Genomic DNA, 24,265 nt, shown 5'->3' on the forward strand with positions numbered 1-24,265 from the left:
GGGCAAGTTAACACATTGTTGACTGGCAATTTTATGCAAAAGCTATCCCATATCACTGGCTATTTTTTTGTGATTGAATATGATAAATGAAATAATCTTAATAAACTTCAATATACTTTATACATGATGTATAGGAATTGTATAAGCTAATGCAAGTGCAAACATGAGTTAACTTGTTATCAGTCAAAACACTAGTTATTTCATGACTGGTTAACAGTGTGTTAAGTTGACAAGGCTTTATGTCAAAGACCCGGGTAGCTATCATCTGGGTCTTCCCTGTCCCTTGAGATCTGAATAAGCTTGGCTTCAAATTCCAGGCTCTGGAAATCTGAACCCTAGGACTTCTTTGGGGCTTAGGGTCTCTGCCTCAGCTCTTGCTTCTGTCTGGTTATCTTAGCTCTGCAGTTTATCAGGTGGCTTTTGACAAAGTATGTGTGAGCATGGTGGACCTTAACAAAAAGTTGGTGCCCTTGAGGAGAATCACACCTCCCGTCCCATCATGGTATAGTTAACAGACCATACAAGACTTTCTTGTTCTCTTAGCCTTATGCTCAGGGTGTGGTCATAGGAACCTGGGTGCTTGCTAGAGATGCAGAACCTTGAGCCCCACTCCAGGCTTGCCAAGTTAGAATCCAGAGTTGGCAAGATATCAGGAGACTCGGTTCATTACGGTGCAAGGAGCATAGCTCTAAAGTCCTTCTCTGTCACCTCACCATGGGCGGAATGTCTATGCCCTGGCCCTTGCTCTCTGCATACCCAGTCTCCCTTCTTCTCTTCCTTCCTCCTCCCTTCTCTCTCCTCCCCCGGCCCCCTGTTCTCTTATCACCTCCCGCGATGTCAGGAGCTACAAACAAATTCTTCGTGTCATGACAGGGCAGCCCTCTCTGGAGCCTCGGAGCCAGTCACCACGTGAGCCCTGAAGATCCCACCTTTACCAGCCTTCAGTCGTGACCCCAACCTTAATAAACTATTGGTCTAAACAAGGTCCCCTTCTGAGAGGGACTCTGATACCAGCCACTTTGATAAAAGAAATCTCTCCATCTCATCACAAAGCATCTCCCAGTTTTATAAAGATGCCTGGTTTCCAAACAGACCCATGAATCAATTCAGGATTATAAGCTGTCATACAAGTGTTAGACCTGGGGGAACTGAATCTTCCATGGAAAAGTGACTCACTCAAGGTCATTTCACAGTTGTTGGCAGAGGCAGGACCAGAAAAGTTCTTAAACCCCCCCGTGCTGGCTTCCCTCCACCACACCCCTGATCATTCTGCTGGAACGGACCCTTTAAGTGGCTACCAGATTCTCTTCTGTGCAGTCCCTGAATCATCTGGGCTGCAAGCAGATATTTGATGCCTGCTGTTCAAAGATCAGAAGAGGCAAAACAAGGCCCAGTTTTCCCAAACAGGACACTGTCTGAGGTGTTTGTGATTTTGACTCCAAAGACTTTTTAAAAATCATCCTACCTTCTGCACCTCATCCACAAAAAGAGTAGGTTTGACTCATTACCAGCACTCTCGGTGGCAGGGTGGCAACTCTCAAGTGTGTTATAATCCATTGTGAGGTTTTTGTAATTTTTTTGTATAATCATTAAGATCTGCCAATGGTCTTTTTCATAGAGGAAAGGGAAGGTTTCCGTGTGATCGTCATTCTCAGTTGTATTCTGCTGTGCTTCCTGGAAGAGGAGAAAGGGCCTGGGGACACACACCGTGGGGTTATGTTATGTCTCCTGCAGAGTCCCCCGCAGTCTGTCCTGTGAGCCTCAACAGGCTGCCCTGTAAGGTTCTCTCGGCTCCATCAGCTCATGAGCTATAAAGCCTGAGGAAAGACCGCTCTTAAAAACGCAAATTTCCAGATCCCTCCTGTGATATGGTGGCTCCTCTCAGAGTTCAAATCTCACTCCAGAGATAACACTTTCTTCATTTTTCCTCTTCCTCCTTGGCTTTGCTTCAGGAAGCGAGAGGAAGAAAACAAGCGAAGAGAGGCAGAACAGCAGAAGGGGAGGCTGAGTCCTGACCCCGGCCGGCCCCCAGCCCTTCCCTGCCTGCCCAGCACCGCAGCTGGGCCCCACAGGCCGAGCGGGGGCCCCAGCAAACTGCCTCCCACCAGCAGTGCAGCCCAGAGCCCTGAGCAGGGACCCTGCAGAGGGTCTTCAGGAAGAGGGTCTTCAGGAAGAGGGTCTCCAAGCAGAGCCCCCCAGAAGGAGCAGCATCTTTCCCCAGACTTGCAGGAAACAGACCCCAGAAAGCCAAACGGTAGGTGTATTGCCTTTGTTATCTGATGCCAGCCCATGGGCTGGGGGCCCTTCTGGTTGGTGTATTTAGATCATTTACATTTAAGGTAATTGTGACAGCACTTCTCTCTGCCATTTTATTATTTTCTATTTCTTTCCTCTGATTCTCATCCCTGTTTCTCTCTTCTTCCATTCCTGTGGGCTACTCATACATCTTGTAGGATTCCATCTTGATTGATTTGTAGCGTTTTTGAGTATATCGCTGTGGGTCTTGTAGTGGTTGCTCTAATATCACAGTATTCACGAGTGACGGATAGTAGTCTACTAGCATCAACGTTTCACCACTTTGAGTGAAATGTGGAAACCTCACTTCCACTTAGGTGCCTTTACTTCCCCACTTTTACATATCTTTGCTTGGTATCTGATGGTTTTCCAATTCTTATCTCAATCATCAAATATAACTTACAAAACTCATGAGGAAAAGGACAGTCTGTTTTATGTACCCATCTTTATCCTGTTGTTTTGTCTTTCTTCCTGGTGCTCCTAATTCCATCTCTTAACATTTCCTTGCTGTTTGAAAAACGTTCTTTAGCCTATTTAAAGGTAGGTCTGCTAGCAACAAATTCTTTGAGGATATTTTTATTTCATGTCTGAAGAACTGTTAAACCAGATGCAGACTTCACGGCGGGCAGCCGCTTTAGCACTTGAAAACGGCTGGGCCGCTTCCTTCTGCTGTTCATGGTTTTGGATGAGAAACTCACTGCCATTCGAATTGGTGTTCTTCAGTAATGTTTCTAGGTAACCTTTCATTTCTCTTTGGCTGCTTTTGAGCTTTCTTCTTTATATTTAGTTTTCAAGATTTTATTATCACGTGTCTTGGCATGGATTTTTGGAGTTTATTCCATTTGGTGTTTGTTGAGTGTATTGGGGTACGCAAGACCACCCCTAGGTTCAGTAATTTACTGGGAAGACTCACAAGATTTAGCATATAGTTGTACTCATCTCTGTGATTTATTATAACAAGAGGATATAAAGCAAAATCAGCAAAGGGAAAAGGCACGTGGAGCAATGTCTGGAGGAAACCAGGTGCAAACTTCTGGGAGTCCTCTCTTGGTGGAGTCACACAGGACACCAAGTGGTTGTAGCAACCACTTGGACAACATTTTTCCACCAGGAGAACAACCTAAACCTAAGACTCTGAGATTTTTATCAGGGGTCGGTCACGTGGTACCCTCTGCTCAGGATACGTGTATACCAGGACTCCAGGCTTCCAGAAGGAAAGCAGGTACTCAGCATAAACTGTATTCCTTGCACAAAGCAATTTAAGCACATCAAGCCATTCTTATCAGTCAAGGAGTGTTGACAACCCTCCAGAAATCTGTGCAAATGCCAACAAAGTGCAAAAGATAAATAATGTCTTAGTGTTTTTATGAAAACAGCTTTGACCCCCAGAAAGGGTCTCTGGAATCTCATGGTCACCTAATTCAGAGCTGGAACAATTCAGTCTATCTCTCTAAACCTCAGTTATCTTAGCTATAAAATGGGGTCTACTCTCAACACTGCAGGGCAGTTATGAATGGAAATAAAAATAGCAGTAACTACTATTATTAAAGCACACTGCTGATCTAGACAAGAATAATCACATAAAAGTATATATGTGAATGACCAAAAGCATTTCCAGACTATAATAACGTAACTCACTTTCAGTGACAGTGCATCAGTGATGTATACTTTGCAGGTGGCATGATGCTTTGTTATATGTTCATTCATTTAGTCGTTCAATTATCATTTGCTAAACTCCCATGATGTGACAGCCATACCGAATTTTCTCAAGTTCTCTCTTAGCTTGCGGCCTTTACATGTCACATAAAAAGGTTGTATCCTGTGTCTAAAAGCTATACCTTTTTAGAGTAGTTTTTAACTTTACATTAAAATTATTTTCTAGTAAATTTAAATTTGAACTGAAATTCAGTTCTCTTTACATATGGATAAAAAGTGCCAAGTATTCTGCCACTGAGTAACCCATTTCGCCTTTCTCCAGACTTCAATAGCAATTTTGTCTCGGCTCTTCCAGCCTTCACCAATAGTCTCTTCATTGCCTTTCCAGCTTCTGCTCACCAGCCAGTCCCAGAGTCCGGGCCATGGGTTTTAAGTTTCTGTTAGGCCATCTCTCATTTTTAGGTGTTAGTTTCTGTGTTGGTTATCTCTTGTGATATTACAAACCATCCCCAAAACCAAGGGACTCAAAACAACAACAGTTTGTGATTTTTAACAATTCTGTGTGTTGGCTGAGTAGTTCCTGTCCTGGATCACGTGTTCTCACTCATACTGCTGCTTGAAGTTTGGCTGGATGGAAAGTCTGTGTGTGGAGTCTAATGAACAAAATACTTTAACAAATAAAATAGAAACATAAGCATAGATACAGAGAACAAACTGACAGCTGTCAGAGGGGAAGAGAGTTGGGGGGCTGAGTGAAAAGGGTGCAGGCATTAAGCAAAAAAACCCTCATAGACACAGACGACAATGTGGTTATAGCCCGAGGGAAGGGGGTTAGGGGGTTGGGTGGCAGTACGCAAAGCACCCTAGTAAAGTTTATTAAAAATTTTAAACAGAAAAAAGAATCAAAGAAGAAAATAAAAATCCTCCATAATTAAGATAAACAACTATTATTGCTTTCTTACAAATCCTACTAGAACGTTTTTTTTCTTAATTCAGAAAATCGTGGGCATCCTGTTTTGAGATATTTGTACATCATCTCTTTATTTTCAACAAAAATGTTAGTAAATGCTTAGTTCTACATCAGATTATGAATACAGCATGTTTTGTTTAATCATGTCTGTGTTATAGCCCTGTGTATAAGTTCTTGTGTACATCTCTAATTTTTATGGCTCTTTAAACATGCTGCCAAATTTCGTGCCAGGAAGCCAGGAAGGTTGTAGAAGGTTGCCTCACCCTTTCAAAGCAAAATACAAAAAAAAGAAAGAAAAGCAAGAAAGAAAGTAAAAGAAAAACACTTTCTTCAGACATTTAGGCAAATTATGGATTTACCAAATCCTAGTTAGCATGATGTAACTTTGTCATATTTTTATTGGGTTTGTGTGTTTATTTTCTGGATTATTTCTAAAAGCTATCTAATAAAGATAGTCATCTTTGTCTATTATATATCATGAATATTTTTGTTTATAGTTTGCTTTTTAATTGTTTAATTTTTTTTGAGATATTTTCCTTGTGGTTTTATACTAAGAAAAGGTTTTCCCTATTCAAGATGTAACAAACACATACATTTTCTGATTTTTACTATCTCCTAATTAATGTTATATAGTGAAATTGGAATCTAATGATTCATCACTAGGCAATTAGCAGTTGTTCTGCCACACACATGGAATGACCCCAAGTTGCAACACTGGCTGTGGGCTTCGTGGGTCCTGGCTTATGAAGGAATCAGCTTCCCTCTGGGTTCCTGCCTAGGAGCTCTGAGCAGCTCATCTCTATGGCACAAATTCCGACTGCTTTCTGTATTATCTCTTCCTATATTGGTATATTTTTAGCTTTCTGTTCTTTCCCACTGATCTATTTATTCTATCATCTAATAATGATATAAATAATGTGATTTGGGTCACATTATTTATATCATTAGTGAATGGTATCTAATAATATTTAGCAATCTCTTCATTATTTTTCTTTTTTATTTTAATGGAGTTTACATTTTAGAGCAGTTTTAGGTTTCCAGCAAAAAATACAGAGCTCCTATAAACTCCCGCCCCTACACGCACATACTCCCCAACTACCTACCCCAGAACAGTACATTTGTTACCGCAGATGGACCAAGATGATGCGAAGCTGGACTTCAGTCCCTGCAAGGGTCCATTTACTCCCAGTTCAGCTTTCTCCTGAGACATAACCTTCCATGGCCCCAGTCAAAGAGAATGCTTGGCAAGTTCTGGTCCTCCACACCTCAGGGGGCCAGTTCCTCTGGGGATTTGTACCTCCAAGTGCCTTACTCAACTATGTTGATGTCCTGATTCTCCTGGATCTTGGCCTCATTTTTTTCTGCCTTGTTAGCTCTTCAGCCTCTTCAGACAGATGGTTTGTTAAGTGTTGGTGAGGACGTGGAGAAAAGAGAACTCGCATGCAGTGTTGGTGGGATTGTAAATTAGCGCAGCCAGTGTGGAAAACAGTGTGGAAGCTCCTCAAAAAATTAAAAATAGAACTACCATATGACCCAGCAATTCCACTTCTGGGTATTTATCCAAAGAAATCCAAAACCCTAATTCAAAAAGACATATGCACCCCTATGTTCATTGCAGCATTTTTTACAATAGCCAAGATATGGAAACAACCTAAGTGTCCAACAATAAATGAGTGGGTATGGATGTAGTACATATATACAGTGGAATAGTACTCGGTCATAAAAAATAAGGAAATCTTGCCATTGTGACAGCATAGGTGGACCTAGAGGTTATTATGCTAAGTGAAATAAGTCAGTCAGAGAAAGACAAGTACTGTATGATTTCACTTATATGTGGAATAAAAAATACAATAATCAAACAAATAAAATATAAACTCATAGATACAGAGAATATTTTCATGGTTGCCTGATGGGAATGGGGTTGGGGGATGGGTGAAAAAGGGAAAGGAATAAAGATGTACAAATTACCAATTATAAAAGTCACAGGGAATATAGTACAGCTAGGGAATATAGTCAATAATATTGTGGTGTTAGATGGGTTTTAGACTTATTGGGGTGATCACTTCATAAGTTATATAAATAACTAATCACTATGTTTTACATCTGAAACTAAATTAATATTGTATGTCAACTGTAATTGAAATTTTTTAAACATTATTTTAAAAAACAGGTGGTTTGTAATATTCTATTCGACTTTTCTATCGTCCTCAGTGGTGAGCGTACCTCAGTCCCGCCAACGCAGGAGCAGGAGCTCCTTCACTGCTTTCTACATGAAGAGCAAAGTTTTCATTTTAGGTGTTCTATTTAGCTCTGCTTGGAATATATCTATTCTCATATTTTAAATTTCTTCTGTTTACTCATCGTGTGTGTGCATGCACACGCAGTGTTCCATTAGCTTTAGTTCTCATTGATCTAAGTTTGCTTTTGTTCCTGTTAACTGTCACTCATGGTAGATTGTTCCCTCATGCATTTTATCATTTTGAATTGCTAAGTTATTTTCAGAAGGACCCCTCTGTGCAGCCTGAGTTGAGGGGATGCCACACTAGAGCAACAGTGTGTTTGCTTCTGAGAATCATTTACTTCTATGATATCACCATCCTGAGACCGGTTTTTATATTGATTTTTTTTTTGTAGGTTGAAAATAAATGCATACCAAACCCATGTGAGGCCCAGGATTTTGGTGTCAAATTCTCATGGAAGACTTTACCCCATCCAGAACCTAGGCTGAGACAAACTTCCCCATCATCTCCCAGTTGGCAAGCAGATCTTTTTATCTGGACTGTTATTTCCTAATGGTATACCACCTCAGAATCCTAGCTTCATGCAGGGTCTTGGTTCTAGTTAGCTTTCTACCTGTAAGTCCTCATTTCCTGTTCTTATCTAGGTGATAAAACACAACCAGGTATTTAGTAAGACCGGCCGTTGTCCACTCCACCCCTACTACCTGCCTAGGCCAACTCCCACATTCATCACTCTGATTTTCAGTTTTCTCTTTGTTTTTGACCTCCGAGGGATTACCTTCATTTTCTTAAAGGCACTATGGTGGTTTTAAAAGGATATTTACTATATTTTAATCAGCATTTTCTAGGTATTTGTAGTGGGAAGGCCTTCAGGTAATTAAACCTATTCTTGCTAAAAATAGAAGTTAAAATTTTTTTCAAATAATCACCTCTACCATGGTAATGCTATAGGATGGGTCTGAATATTTTATGTACATAAACAGGCAGACTTGCCCTACTCATACAAGTTTTGAACAATAAATATTCTTCCCCCTTTTCCTTGTTTCCCCAAGAAACACCCAGAGAGCAATCTAAAGGCTGGTCTGCCTGTGTCCACTTCAGCTCCGAGGAAGGCGCTGATGGAAGCAGGTGTCCAGGAGTCTCCTCTGTTGAGAAGTCCGGAGGCGAGACGGTCAGCGAGCAGCGGTGTGACAAGGGGAAAGGCTTCTCAAAGCATCCCTCCTGCAGCAGGGTGGCTGGGCCTGATGAGAAAGGAGGGGACCCCGGCTGGGCAGCTGCAAGCCTTCCTCAGCAGGATGGCCACCGGAAGCCCAGCAGGCGGCACGACACCGCCCCCAAGGCCAAGTGTGCCTCCCAGAAAAGGCGCATTCAAGAGCTCAGAGGAGGAAGGTGCTCCCCAGCTGGTTCCAGCCGGCCTGGCAGTGCCAAGGGGGAGGTGGTCCATGCTGGGCAAAATCCTCTTCACCATCGGACACCAAGAAACAAAGTGACGCAGGACAAGCTGGAAGGAGAGAGCCTCTCAGATTTGCCACAGAGGACAGAGGTATTGAGGTCAGGAGTCAGGAAGCTGGGAATATCCACCCTGTCAGAGGATGCGCAGACACCTAAGGAGACTAATCCAGCTCCTGGTCCCCTCTCTGGGCAGAGCGTGAATATCGACCTCCTCCCTGTGGAGCTGTGGCTGCAGATAATCCAGAGAGAAAGAAGCAGAAAAGAGCTGTTTCGCAAGAAGAACAAGGCGGCAGCAGTCATCCAGCGTGCCTGGAGAAGGTGAGGAGATGGGGGCCACGACACCCCTAACACGACACCCCTGTGCTCGCCCATGTTTTCTAGTGAATTCCATTTGCTGGCATGGCAAGGCCAATTTAATTGAGCCTACCCATGAAATTCACACCTGTGTAGATCCTAGTAATGTACACTAGATAATCTGTTTGGAAGGTGCTTTTGCCCAGGAAGACAGGAAAACACCCAGGATGGCCTGGTGTAAAGAAAAAGCCCTCAGTGTGTCAACAGGAAGCCTGAGTTTCAGGGGAAGCTCTAACAGGTTATCTGAGCTTGGGCGAATCACGTGGCCTCCCTGACCCTCCGTTTCCTCATCTGGAAAATGGGATTTAACAGTGGCTGCACCTGTCCTGTCTATGGGGCTAACTGTAGAATGAGATAATGTGTGCTTCAGCCCTACACACATGAGCTATTTGATTTTTCTTCTTGACTGTCTAGGAATTAGTCCTATCCCAAATACCTAAACCAGGGCCTGGATGTAGTGCACTGAGTGACTGAAATTTATTATAAAAACCTGTGTAAGCACCACTCAAGCTCAGAATACGGGGTAGTTGCTGGGAGGAGAGGCGGAGGCTTCCTAAAATGCTGGGCCAAATACCTCCAGGGAGCACCTAGGAGGGGACTGGGGGAGTCCTTTGCGGCATGCTGTCACATACCTCATCCCCTCCTTCACGCTACAGGCCCCATGCAGTGCTGGCCCATGCCCAGGGAGGGCTGCGCCGTCGCCCACAGGTGGGAGTCATACGGCCTCCATCTCCAGAGAGCGGAAGGTTGATGGGGGAACAAAGCAAGCCAGTCACTGTGAGCACAGGTGTGCCACATATCAGCGCCCCTGTCAAGAGATAAAAGCGTTGGCAGAAGAAAGAGGGGGGAGTGAGAGAGAGCAGTTCTGTTGAGGTCCAAGCAGGGAGAGGCCTGAGGGTCTGTTGTGCCAAAGACGGCCCGACCCAGAGCCCTGGGTGCACAGCCTCTAGCGCGCCCTCACATCTGTCCAAGCTCTTGGCCGTTGACAAGGTCATCTCATACCTTTGCTCTCCTGGCTGCACCAGGGAGCCATCATGGTAGGGATGAGTGTCCCCATTTCTCAGAGGAGCACATGGTTTCAGGAAGGACAGATGACTGGTCCTCGTGGTACAGATCGAGCACTTGAAGCTGTGTCTGACTCAAGTCAAAGGGCCTTTCCCCACGTTCTCAGTGAAGGCCGTGTTTGCTGGGGCCAAGATGATGGAGGTGGAGGCAGCCTGGTTCTGTCACCTCCACGCAGGCTGGGGAGGAAGGGCTGCCTGGACCATGCTCACACCTGGCAAGGTAACATCACAGGGGGATGTTGTTACCACTGTTAACACTAGTGGTTGGCGTTCACTGGGCACTGGTGCCAGACGCTCTGCTCAGTAGCCTTACACGTAGCATTAACACATTTAACCCTCGCAGTAAGCCTGAGAGCTAGGGCCTCTCCTGTCCCCATCCCACAGATGAGGAGACTGAGGCACAGGGAGGCTCCTCCACCCAGCAGGTTACAGAGCTAGTAAGTGCCAGCACTGGCTTGGAACTGAGACAGCCCGTGTCAGAAGTCGCAGGTGAGAGCAGCCTGCTCCCCTCGTGGGGGAGTTCTGCCAGGACGTGCACTGGCTACCATCCCAGAGGACCTTTTTATTAGGTATTTCAGCCGAAACCTGGGATCTAAGCGAGCCAGTGAGTTTTACCACGTCAGGCCCCACAGCTGCTCCCCGGCTGAAATGCCTCCCCTGAAATGCCTCCCCGTCAGGCCGTGCTTTGACGCCTTTGAAGAGTCGGGAGCTGACAGGTGCTGTCAGTAAGTGTCCATAGCAGCAAATGAGCTTTCAGTCGTTGCCCCCAAGGACAGTGGGCTCATAGTCTCTGCCCACCTGGGGAGGCAATTACTCAGGCCCCCTCTGGCTGCACCCTCGTGCAGTTCTGAGACCTGGGACACCTGCTCCCCAAGGGCTTCTGGGAAGCTGCACGTTGTGGGAAGTCACAGTGGCTGGTGACAGTAAAAACACTTCTGTCGATTCTCTCCAGCCGTATATACCTCCCATATTAAGCACAGGAGCCCCGAGTGCTGTCCTGGGCCAGAGAGCCGGGAGGGGTGGACTCGGGGACAGGGCTGGCTCGGGCGTGCTCCGTGAGGCCGGCTGTCGTTGCAGGAGGCATGTGGAGCAGGGAGGAAGGCCGGCTGGAAGGTGCGCCGTGATGGGGGGAGCAGGTCGAACCCTGGGGCCCGGAGGAAATGAAGCTGAGTCCTAAAGCCTGAGTTTTATTGCCAATCAGGACTTGACTGTTTTAAAGGTTGAAACCAGATACTGGAGAAGCTAAACTGGGCTGGGAAGTTGCTGTGGCTGAGAGCAGCCGCTGTATAAAATACGGAGTTCCTCCTTACCCAGTCTGTGTGAGCCACCGTCCTGTCCGCGCGGCTCCGGCACGTGCCCAGGTGAAGGACACGCACAGGCTGAGCCATGGGAGCCCAGAGCCCAGAGGGCAGGTGGGCGCGTCGGGTTTCTCAGCACCCCAGGGGTGCGAGTCCTCCTTGAGAGTGGGGGCCCCAGGACCACCAGACGCAGGCTCAGCCTCCGTTCCCAGAGTAGATGTGGTGGAAGCCGTGCCCTCTGAGGGCGGAGCTATTGCAGCTTCGGCCATCACCTGGGCTTCCCAGCGAGTCCCCTGCCTAGAGAGCAGAGGGTGTGGAGGACCTTGGCACCTCAAACAAACTGAGCTGTGGAGCAGCGCTGCCCCTTGAACGAGCTTTTCTCTGCACTCGGCTTTCTGGGAGTGTGGGACATCCTCTAGGAGGGATGGCGTGGTTTGTCACTCCAGGTGAAGAGAGGAAGAATCCTGTAGTTTGGAATCAGCCTTTTAGGGCAGGAGGGAGGGGCTGCACCAGGAGCCCCAGGGAGCTGTTCGCCACTGAGGAAGGCGGTTCCCCCTTCGGTGCCCCATGATGTCAGGCGTGGGGCCTGCTGCCCTCTGCAGCGCCCTTCAGTGCCTGTGGAGTAGTTAATCAGCTACGCATAATGAAGACTGACGCAGCTTTCCTTGCGAGGCTCCGAAACAGCTGTGTTCAGTAAGAAGTTTGGGAGTGCGTGTGGGATGAAACTGTCAAATAAACACTGGACATAAATATAGCCACATGCCCCTGGCCTCTCCCACCCCAGCCTCCACCCTCCAGCAGAATGATCTTAGTAAAATACAGTTCTTACCTTTGCAACTATTTTTTGTAATCTTTTCCCAAGAATATACTTACTGATTTTTAGAGAAAGAGAGAGAAACATCGGTAGGTTGCCTCCCTTATGACCCCACCCAGGGATTGAACCTGCTACCCAGGTAGGTGCCCTGACCAGGGATTGAACCTGTAGCCTTCTGGTGCACGAGACGATGCTCGAACCAGCTGAGCCACCCTGCCAGGGCACCTATGCCACTCTTCTTAAGAACCAGTATGGGTACCTACCAAGAACAGAATACAGAGCAATGTCCTTAGCCATATTTGGCTGTTGAACCAGACAGCACTGAGTTTGAATGTTGGTCTCTCCTGACTCTGGTTGTGTGGTCTTCTACAAGTTACTCAGCCTTCCCTGACCCATTTTTATTGAGACATAAGTGACATGCTTCACTGTGTAAGTTCAAGGTGTACACTACAATTTGACTTACATATATCGTAAAATGATTACCACAATAATTTTAGTTACACCCATCATCTCAAATAGGCTTTTTTAATGGAAAAAGGATATATTTCTTTATGATGAGAACTCTTAGGATTTACTCTCAACAAATTTCAGATATACCATAAAGCACTGTTAATTATAGTTACCATGTTATATATTACACCCCCACTACTTATTTATCTTATAACCGGAAGTCTGTACATTTTGACAACCTTCACCCAATTTCCCCTCCCTCCATGGTGCCGCCTCTGAGAGCCACAAATCTGATTTCCTTCTATGAGTTCGTTTTTTTGTTGTTGTTGTTGCTTTTTTAATACTTCACATGTAAGTGAGATAATACATTATTTGTCTTTCTCTGTCTGATTTATTTCACTTGGCATAATGCTCTTAAGTTTCATCCATGTTGTCGCAAATGGCAGAATTTTTTTTTATAGCTGAATAATGTTCCATTATATCAAAACTTTTTCTCTATTCATGTGTTGGTGCACACTTTGATTATTTCTATCATTTGGCTATTGTAATGCTGCTTTGAACTTGGGAGTGTAGATGTCTCTTCAACATACTGTTTTAATTTCTTCAGTTATATACTCAGACATGGAAATGTTGGGTCATATGGTAATTCTATTTTTAATTTTTTGAGGAACCTCTATACTGTTTTCCATAGTGGCTGCACCAATTTACAATCTCACCAGTGAACAGGGGTTTCCTTTTCTCCATATCCTCCCCAGCATTTGTTATCTCTTGTCCTTTTGGTGACTATTCTCACAGAATGAACTGGTATCTTGTCGTTTTGATTTGCATTTTCCTGATGACTAATGATGTTGAGCATATTTTTGTATATCTGTTGTCCATTTATATATCTTCTTTGGGAAAATGTCTGTTCAGCTCTGGCCAGTGTGGCTCAGTTGGTTGGAATGTTGTCCTGTAACCAAAGGATTGCAGGTTTGATTCTTGGTCAAGACACATACCTGGGTTGCAGGTTCAATCCCTGGTCCATGCAGGTACAGGAGCCAACAGATTAATGTTTCTCTTTCTCTCGCCCTCTCTCTCTAAAAGAAATTTAAAAATGTCCTCATCTATATCTTTATATCTCTGGCTGGTGTGGCTCAGTGTATTGAGCGCTGGCCTGTGAACCGAAAGGTTGCTGGTTCGATTCCCTGTCAGGGCACATGCCTGGGTTGCTGGCCAGGTTCCCAGTTGGGGGCATGCGAGAGGCAACCGATTGTTTCTCTTGCACATCAATGTTTCTCTCCCTTTCTTTCTCCCTCCCTTCCCCACTTTATAAAAATAAATAAAATCTTTTTTTTTTAAATGTCTATTCAGGGTCTTTGCCCATTTTTTCATTGCATTACTTGCAGGTTTTTTTTTTTCCTTTTTGCTATCTTCATGTATTTTGGATATTAACCCCTTATCAAATATGTGTTTTGCAAATATTTTTTCCCATTCCAAAAGCTGCCTTTTCACTTTGTTGAACATTTCTTTCACTGTGCAGAAGGATTTTAGTTTGATGGAGCCCCACTTGTTTATTTTTAATTTTGTTGCTTGGGGCTTAGGTGTCATATCCAAAAACTCATTGTCAAGACCCATATCAAGGAGTTTTTTTCCTATGTTTTCTTCTAGAAGTTTTATGCGTTCCAGTCTTATACTTAAGTCTTTAACCCATTTGGAGTTAATTTTTGTGAGTGGTGTAAAATAGGGATCTAATTTCATTCCTTTACATGTGACTATCCAGCTTTCCCAGCACCATTTTTGAATAGACTGTCTTTCTCCATTGAGTATTCTTGAGTCCTTTGTCAAATATTAGTTGACCATACATGCATGGATTTATTTCTGGGTCTTTCATTCTCTTCCATTGGTCTGTGTGTTTTTATTACCAGTACCATACTGTCGTGATTACTGTGGTTTTATAATATTGCTTGAAATTGGGAAGTGCGATGCCTCCCACTTTGTTGTTCTTTCTCAGGATTATTTTGGCTATCTAGGGTCTTTTGTGGTTTATACAAATTTTAGGATTATATGTTCTACTTCTGTAAAAAAAAAAAATGCCGTTGGAATCTTGATAGTGTTTGCATTGAATCTCTATGGCTTTAGGTAGTGATTGCATTGTAACAATATTAATTCTTCCAGACCATAAACACAGGACACCTTTCCAGGTATTTGTGTCTTCTTCAATTATTTTCATCAGTGTCTTAGGAATTTTTCATCTCCTTGGTTAAATTACAAGTATTCATCAGTATTTTATTGTTTTTGATGCTACTTTAAATGGGATCCTTTTGTTTCTTTTTCAGATAATTTGTTATTAGTGTATAGAAATACTACTGATTTTTGTATATTAGTTTTGTATCCTATAAATTTATTGAATTTGTTGATTAAATCTAACAGTGTTTTGGTGGCATCTTTAGGGTTTTCTATATATAAAATAATGTCACCTACAAAGAGAAACAATTTTATACCTCCTTTTCCAATTTTGATGCCATTGATTGATTGATTGATTGTCTGGTTGCTGTGCCTAGGACTTCCAATACTACGTTGAATAAAAGTGATGAAAGTGAGAATCTTTGTCTTTTCCTGATTTTAAAGAGAAAATTTTCAGCCTTTGAACATTGAATCTGATGTATCTGTAGACTTCTCATATATGGCCTTATTATATTGAGGTCATTCCTTCTATACCTAATCTGTTAAGGGATTTTATCATGAACAGATGTTGAATTTTGTCAAATGCTTTATCTGCATCTTTTGAGATGATCATGATTTTTTTCCCCTTCATTCTATTAATGTGATGTTTCACATTGATTGACTTATATTGAACCATCCTTGAAACCCAGGGATAAATCCCACTTGATCCTGGGGAATTATCCCTTTAATGTACTGAATTTGGTTTGCTAGTATTTTATTGAGAATTTTTGCATCTGTATTCATCAGGGGTATTGGATTATAGATTTCTTGTAGTGCCCTTTTCTGGATTTGGTGTCAGGGTAATGCTGGCCTTGTAAGTGAGTTTGGAACTGTTCCCTCCTCTTTGAATTTCTGGAAGAATTCGAGAAAGATTAGAATTAATTCTTCTTCAAATATTTGATAAAATTTTTCAGTGAAGCCATTTGGTCCTGAGCTTTTCTTTGATTCAATATCCTTACTCACTATTAGTCTTTTCAAATTCTCTCTTCCTGATTCAGTCTTGGTAGGTTGTCTGCTTCTAAAAAGTTTCATTTGTTGTTTATAGTAACCTCTTATGAACCCTTGTATTTCTGTGGTATTAGTTGTAATGTCTGCTTTATCATTTATAATTTTATTGATTTGGATCTTCTCTTTTTCCCTGGTTAGTCTAGCTAATGGTTTATCAATTTTGTTTATCTTTTCAAAGAAGCAACTCTTAGTTCTGTTAATCTTTTCTATTATTTTCCTGTTCCCTATTTCATTTATTTCTGCTCTGATCTTTATTATTCTCTTCCATCTGCTAACTTTGGGCTCATTTTGTTCTTTTTCTAGTTCATTAAGGCATACAGTTAGGTCGTTTGAGATTTTTCTTATTGCTTAATGTAGGCATTTATTGCTATACATTTTGCTCATAGAATTGCTTTTGCTGGGCCCTGGCTGGGTAGCTCAGTTGGTTGCAGCGATAGGCCAATGTTGCCAGTTTGATCCCCAGTCGGGCAGGGCACATAAAAGAAGAAACTAGTGAATGCATAAATAAGTAGAACAACAAATCAATGTTTCTCCCTCTCTCTCTCTAAAAATAAAAAAATAAAAATTGCTTTTGCTCCATTTCAGAACTTTGGGTGGGGTATGTTTCCATTTTTGTCTCGATACTTTTTATATTTTCCCTTTGATTTATTCTTTGATCCATTGATTGTGCAGGAGAGTGTTGCTTAACTTCCATGTTATTTCCTTTTTATTGATTTCTAGTTTTATACCCTTATGGTGAGAGAAGATATTGGATAAGATTTCAGCCCCCTTGGATTTGGTTGGTTAGACTTTTGAGGCCTAACATCTGGCTTATCCTAGAAAATGTTCCATGTGTGCTTGAGAATGTGTCTACTACTGTGGTCAGATAGAATGTTCTGTATATCTGTTAGGTCATTTGATCAACGTATTGTTCAAAGCCACTGACTGTCTGGATAATCGATCCATTGTTGAGTATAGAGCATCAAAATCCCCAGCTATTACTGTATCGTTGTTTATTTCTAGTTAACTCTGTATTAATTTTTGCTTTATAGATATAGATGCTCTGATGTTGGGTGCATAAATTGTTATATCTTGATGGATTAACCCCTTTATCATTATATCATTATTTGTCTTTTTACCAATTTTAAAGTCTGTTTTATCTGCTATAAGTGTAGCTACCCCTGATATTTTTTGAGGGGTTAGCATTTGCTTGAAATATCTTTTTCCATTCCTTCATTTTCAACCCACAAGGGTGGAACCAAAAAACCAGAATTATCTTCTGGAGGACAGGCTCTTTGTAGTACAGGCTTCCCCTGCTAGGTGAGTGTTCTAGAAAACCATCTATATTAGTATACCAACTGGCTTGTGAGATTCTGCCTTCAGCTTCAGTGAATTTTTTTTGAAGCCTCGTTCAACACGTAAATCATCATTTCATCATGGGTGATTTATGAGCCCACCTGCCCACACCATGCTGAGTGTTCAGTTTTTGACCAAAAACAGTATGGCACCCTGCCCCACCCTCCCTATTCACCCAATCTCACCCCAAGTGACGTCTTTTTGTTTTCCCAGATGAAAAAAGTCCTCAAAGGGAAATGTTTGTGGATGTGGAAGAGGGTAAAACAAAAAACAGCAGAAACACTAGCACTAAAAGGCATCAAAATCATGAGTTCAAAAACTGTTTTGAGCAGTGGAAAAAAGTCTTGATAGGTGTATTGCATCAAATGGAGAGTACTTTGAAGGTGAATGAAATTTAAATGTGTAAGAATAAATTCACAATTTTTATAAATAAATCCCGCGTTTTTGGGGGGGTCTCCCCCCTCGTGTGTGTGTGTGTGTGTGTGTTTGTGTGTGTGTGTGTATGTGTGTTAATTCAGTCAGCCATTCTGGGTCTTTTGGTTGTAGAATTTAATCCATTTTATGTTTAAGGTAATAACCGACATAAGGATTTTTTGCCATTTTGTTCATTGTTTCTGGATTCTTTGTAGATTCATTGTTCCTTGTTTTTTATCCTGCTGGCCTCTTATCTTTGATGCTTTTTGATAGCAGTATGGTTGACTTCTTTATGTACCTTTGTGGAATTAGTACAGGTTTTTCCCTTGTGTTTGCCATAGGGTATATATAAAATATCTTAAAATGATAACACCCTATTTTAAACTGATAACAATTTAACTTTGATAGGCATTCCTAAACTTTACACTTTTATTTCTCTCTCCTTCCTCACATTTTAAGTTATTGTGATATTACAGCTTACATTTTTTATATTGTGTCCAATAACAGATTATTGTAGTTATGGTTATTTTCCTACATTTGTTAACTTTTAAACTAGAATTGTAAGTGAACTATATACCATCATGAGTATATGATAGAATTTAATTTTGACAGTATGTTTATTATAACCAGTGAATTTTACATTGTCTTCTTATGTATTTATGATGTTGACCAGCTTTTTACTTCCACTTATAGAACTCCCTTCTTGTAACGCATGTCTAGTGGTGATGAACTCCCTGCACTCTTATTTGTTCAGGAAAGTCTTCATATCTCCTTAATTTCTGAAGAACAGCTTTGCCTGCTATAGAATTTTTGGTTGACAGGCTTTTTCTTTTCTTTCAGTACTTCAAACATACCATCTCATTGTGTTTTCTGAAAAGTGTCTGCTTAGAGATCTGCCAGCTGTCCCTTATGTGGCCTCTCTTTTCTCTTGCTGCTTTCAGAATTCTTTGTCTTTGATTTTTGACAGTGTAATCATAATGTGTCTCAGTATAGCCCTATTCAGGTCCGACCTCTCTGAGGTTCTTCGGGCCCCAATGAATCTGGATGTCCTCTTCTCTTCCCAAGTTTGGGAAATTTGCAGCCATTATTATTTTAAGTATACTTTTTGTCCCTTTCTCTTTTTCTTCTTTGGGAATTCCCAAAATGTAGATACTTTTTCTTTTGATTGTATCCCTTAAGTCCTGCAAGCTTCTTTTTACTTTCTTATTCTTTTTTCTTTTTGTCCCTCTGAATGGGTAATTTCAAATGTCCTGTCTTATAGTTCACTGATTCTTTCATCTGCATGGTCAAGTCTGCTTTTGAATTCTTCAGTTTCGATTCAATACTCCATTGAATTCTTCAGTTCAGTCATATTTTTTAGCTCTGAGATTTGTTTGGTGTTTTTTGTGTGCATGTGTGGTTTATATTTCTTTGTTGAACTACTTTTCATTTTGTGCATGTGTTTTCCTAATTTTGTTTAGTTGTCTGTATTCTTTGTAGTTCACTAAACTTCTTTAAGAGGGTTATTCTGAATTTTTTTCTGACAGTTCACAGATCTCCATTTCTTTAAGGTCAGTTAACAGAGCTTTTTAAGTTTCTTTTGATGACGTCACATTTACCTGTTTTTTCATGATTCTTGATTCCTTAACTTGGTGTCTACACATCTGAGTAAGCAGTTTCCTCCTGCAGATTTGCTTCGGCAGAGACAGTTCTTCACCAGTCAGCTCAGTTGGATATCTGGATGTGTCTGCTCATTAAGTTCTTGGGCAGGTAAGGCTTGCTGTCTCTTTTTGGTCAGGGCCACTGCCCAAGTTCTGAGGGTCGGGGTGGGGTGCTGCTGGCTAAGGACAGTGGATAGGACTCTTGGCTTGGTGCCCTGCCCAGTCAAGGGTGTAGGATGAGCTCTTCAGTTGCATGGGTTCTCTGGTCAGGCTTATAGATAGTTGAGACTGGGTACTATGTTTAGCAGTAGGCAGGGCTATGAATTAGCTTTCCTGCACCAGCAGGGAAGCAGGACAGGCCCTAGGGCCTGCATAACTCAACATTTGGGTACTGAAATCAGGCAAGACTATGCACTGAATAAACCTGCCATCAAAGCCGCCAGTTTTGCTCTGCAGACGGAGAAAGCCACGGGCTGTACTCTTTGGTCAAGTATCACTGTCAGAAGGGACTGTTGGATGGTCCCTCTGTGCTGTAGTTAGGCTGTATTCCACAATGGCTGGGGCTATAAATTACTCTCCCTGCCCAGGCAGAGTGAGAGAATTGATCTCCAATGGCAACAAGGCTCTTTGTGATCTTGATTCAAGCTAACCTGCTCCCAGAGTTCCCTGGCAAATGGTGCTATTGGCCTTGCTCTGCAGATGATCAGCTCAGCCTGCCATACTCTCTGCCTGAGTGTTGCTTGGCTATACAGCTTCCAGGTGGTCTGGCCAGGATATCTGGTCAAGCAGGGGCCAGAAGCTGTAATTAGCAGTGAGTTGAGCTATAATTGCCTGGGCGAGGTCAGACTAAGCCTCAAGGCCAGCAAGACTTTAAGGACCTGAATCAGGTAGGCCTGCATGCTGCTGAGGTCCCTGATCAGACTGCCACCATCTTGGCTCTGCAGGTGAGCAAAACCACTGGTTGGGACTATTGCTGGGATGCTGCAGGTAGGAGTTCAGTCTAAAAAGATCCATGTGCTGTTTGTTGCAAGCCCCTCCCCTCTTCTGCATCACCATCAGTCCCGGTGCAATCCCCATGGGGCAAGACTGGAGTAGGGGTTCCCAAGAAGCAACTCAATACTGGGGAGCTGGATGTCTGCTCCGCATTCTCTTTTCCTAGTGGACAAGCTTTAGGCTCAAGGGAGACCTCTCAGCGTGGTGCTGTCTGGCCTGGGGGGATGGATGGGCGATGCTGTCATCATGTAGCCACTCCTCTTGCCCTTTTCATGCTGCCTTGGTCTTTGTGGTACAGGGGGCTCTTCAGCCTCTAGATCCTAGAAGTCCTGTTTCCTGGGATTTTCTCAGTGGTGTCTTGTCCATGAACAGTTATTAGTTGTTCTTTTGATGAGGGAGAGGGAAGTTGGGAATGACCTGTCACCATTTTGGTGATGTCACCACAACTCAGTCTTTATTGGACTTATAACCTCTGCCTCATAGATTTAAGTTTTAGGCTTAATAATTGGGCAAGTACCTGGTATACAACAGGTCTTGAACAAATGTTGGCTTCTCCCAGTGTAGCTCTCAGCCTTCCAACACCCTTCCCTCAGCAAATATACAATGCTTCATATACATTTCATTACTGACTTTCCTGTACAAATTCCCATACCTCTCTGCTCATGCCAATGCTGCTACCTAGAATGTCCTCTGAAGAAATATCAGCCTTGTAAAATCTTACCAAACCACTACAAATCATCAGTCCCACATCTGTCTCTTGCCATCTAGCTCCTTACTCAGTATTTCTTATACTGCATTTGTTTACACATTGGCCTGTCCCCATCTTGAGGGCGAGGACTCATCTCATTGATTCCTAATTCAGGAACTGTTGGATGGAAAAACAAAGAATGTAACATTCAACGTCCTGCCGTACTGCCACTGAAAGTGGGAATGGGAGCTTGAATGAGTCTACCAAGTTCCTATAGCTTCTAGGAACCTTAACGCAATTCTTGTTCCTCAATGCTGTGATCTTAAAGCCTCTCCCCTTCTCTGGTCCCACCAGCTACCAGCTCAGGAAGCACCTGTCCCACCTTCTGCATATGAAGCAGCGTGGAGCCAGAGATATGGACAGATGGAACCGAGAGTGCATGGCACTGCTCCTCCAGGTTTGGAGGAAGGAACTGGAACTAAAACCCCCAAAGACCATCACAGCAAGCAGAACCACCAGGAATCCATCAAAAAGCAGCTCGGGCACAAGGTTCACCAGGCATTCGGTGCTCAAACAGATCTATGGTAACTGTCCTTCTAGGCACTTTGTAGTTTCCAGGCATCCCCAGAACGTCACATCAGAATCTGAAATGGGGTTTAATTGCACTGGGGAAACCTCCATTCAGGTGGAAACTTTCAATCACCAAGAGAATCTCAGCACTATATTTAGTGCCTCCCTTCCAGAAATTCTTGATCAGAATTGGTTTGAGATTAGGCAATCTGGCATCTCAACCCAGAGAGCCTTTCAGCCAGATTTTCTGCTGGGCTTCAAAACTGAAAGACTCACCATTGCTGCAACCTCTTCAGGCCACTACTTGGTCTTCCCCTTACATTACCAATTCGGAGGCCTCTAAACATAGGCCAGCCCTGCCTGCCTGCCTCACTTTGACCTTTCCTTTGCTGAGATTTCACAGGGTTGTCTATCCACTGAATGCCCAGACCCAAGCACTACAGTAAGTACTTGTTTAGCAGATGAACTGCTGCAAATTAAACCATTTCCAGCATGGGAAAGAGCCCATCAAAAGAAACTCAGCAGAGAGCAAGCCTGACTAGCTCCCCAACAGAAAAAAGCTGAGCCAAGGCATCTTGAACCGATTTGTGGCCCAGGCAGCAAAATCTCAGAACTTTCCCCTGGGCCTACAGGGCCTTTCCACACCGCACCTAATTGATCTTGGCCAACACTTACTTGCAAGCTCAAGCCTGTCATTCAAGGAATTCAAAACTTGGTCAGGCCACGGCTGCCATTGTCAGAGAGAGATTATCATTGTTGGTTGCTTTCAGGTTGTTCTCAAGAAGGAAAAGGACATCATCCCCCCAAATCTTCAAAGGCATCTTCTGCACTGCATCTTAACTCAGGTAAGGCAGCCGCCTCCCTGGCCAAATATATTGGGAGGACATTGGGGGGGGGTGGCGGGGGGGGGCATTTTCCTTTGTTGTTTTGTCCCCAAAATCAGAAGACTAACTGCCAGGGGTTTCTAATGGTCATTTGATTTCAGCTACAGACTTGTTTTTCATGCTTCTTCCATGGAAATATTACTGCACTCAACATCTATCTCCATGAGAGGCAAGTTATTTTTTATAACCAAAGCTGCTATTAAAATTACCTCCAGTAGAAACAATAAATGGCAGCTGCTGTTAATCACCTTTCCTTACTTGTTCACATAAAGGAAGGGGAAGTGAAAATACTGTTATTCTTCAAAGTCATACCTTGGGAGTTCTTGTTCCACTTTGGTTTCACATTAAGATCCTCCACCTCCTTCCTAAAGACTGGAAGGCTCTTAACCACAAATTCTGGCTTTTGCCTTTTAGGGCCTCACAAGGAAGATGTTAATATTTAATTGCATATCCAGTTCAGGCTCAACTGTGCACACTTTCACTCACACAGCAGCAGCTCAGGGAACTTTTCTTTTCAGCTGCAAAACAGAAGTGTTTTACTGAGGGCCCCTTCATTCACACCAGCATTCAACTTGGGTGATAAGTTCAGTGCTGTCAGCAGTTAATGCCAGGTCCAGTGTTTCTCGTGGGTGGCTATGACAACATGCTCCCCCCTCCTGATCCAGTCATCCTGCAAGCATAGAGGGCAGCTGGGAAGGTGAACAATGACTGTCAGCATGAACTTTAACATTCATTTAGTTTTTGATGGCGGGGGGGGAAGGACTTGGAGGTAGGGGGAGAGTAATTACTGCCAAATCTTTAATAAGTCAGGCAACTCACATAATATAGGCAGGTTGATCAGGGAATGGTGAGTGGGGTAGCTGGAAACTTTCAAAGGAATTAAGGCCCGTAGTTCTATGAAAAAAAAAAAAACGCATTGTACTTGAGTGAATTAAGAATAGTTTCAAAAACAACTGTCAGATGTAACTACCAGAGAAGTAGCATTTAGATAAATATTATCAGAGTATTTTTTAACCTTGTCCCAAGAGAAAAATCTGGTACTACCAGAAATCTTTAAGAATGAAGGTGTTCAGCAGCATAAGATTTTTAAAGGACTCACAGTTAAAACTTTGGGCAACACAGTGTTTAATTAGGCTCACCCATCCCCATTAACCGTTACCCAGTGAATAAGGCAGATGGTCAGATAGAGCTGCTAGCTAGATTAGCTAAAGCCTGTTTTAAACAGAAAACATGTCTATAAATAATTTCCAAGAGCATGATTTAACATACAAGTTTCTGCAATGTGAAATCACAGATGTCAGGTTGAACCAAAAAGAATTAGTTTTGGTCTTCAGACTTTGACTAGAAATGTTAGTTCACTTTTTGCTTTGGGGATTCTTTATTTTTTAAGTATATTTTATTGATCATATTGTTACAGTAGTTCCAAAGTTTTTCCCCTTTGCTCCCCTCTACCCAGTACCCTCTTACCTCCAGCAATCCCACTCCCTAATTCATGTCCATGGGTCGTGCATGTTAAGTTCTTTGGCTTCACCCTTTCCTATACTATTCTTAACTTCCCCGTCTATTTCGTACCAACTGATTATGCTTCTTAATCCCTACACCATTTCCCCATTTTTCCCCCTTCCCCCTCCCAGCTGATAACCTTCCAAATGATCCCCATACCTATGATTCTGTTCCTATTCTGGTTTGCTTAGTGGATTGTTTTTATTTTTTAGATTCAGTTGTTGATAGTTGTGAGTTTGTTGTCATTTTAGTGTTCATAATTTCGATCTTCTTTTTCTTAAATAAGTCCTTTGACATTTCATATAATAACAGCTTAGTGGTGATGAACTCCTTTAGCTTTACCTTGTCTGGGAAGCACTTCATCTGCCCTTCCATTCTAAATGATAGCTTTGCTGGATAGAGTAATCTTGGTTGTAGGTCCTTGCTTTTCATCAC

At 42.8% G+C, this 24,265-nt stretch overlaps 1 protein-coding gene across 1 annotated transcript in view; it reads left to right on the plus strand.

Moving 5' to 3' along the window:
* Positions 1–24,265, plus strand: part of INVS (inversin) — a 138,550-nt gene that overhangs the window by 109,689 nt on the left and 4,596 nt on the right. Inside the window, 4 exon segments of the mRNA XM_090274496.1 lie at positions 1,953–2,254; positions 8,214–8,931; positions 21,228–21,457; positions 22,214–22,288. Of these exon segments, the coding sequence (XP_090130622.1) occupies positions 1,953–2,254; positions 8,214–8,931; positions 21,228–21,457; positions 22,214–22,288 (1,325 nt within the window).

Source organism: Furipterus horrens, unplaced genomic scaffold (assembly GCF_987537825.1).
Source record: "Furipterus horrens unplaced genomic scaffold, mFurHor1.1.pri manual_scaffold_4, whole genome shotgun sequence".
Classification (NCBI taxonomy): domain Eukaryota; kingdom Metazoa; phylum Chordata; class Mammalia; order Chiroptera; family Furipteridae; genus Furipterus; species Furipterus horrens.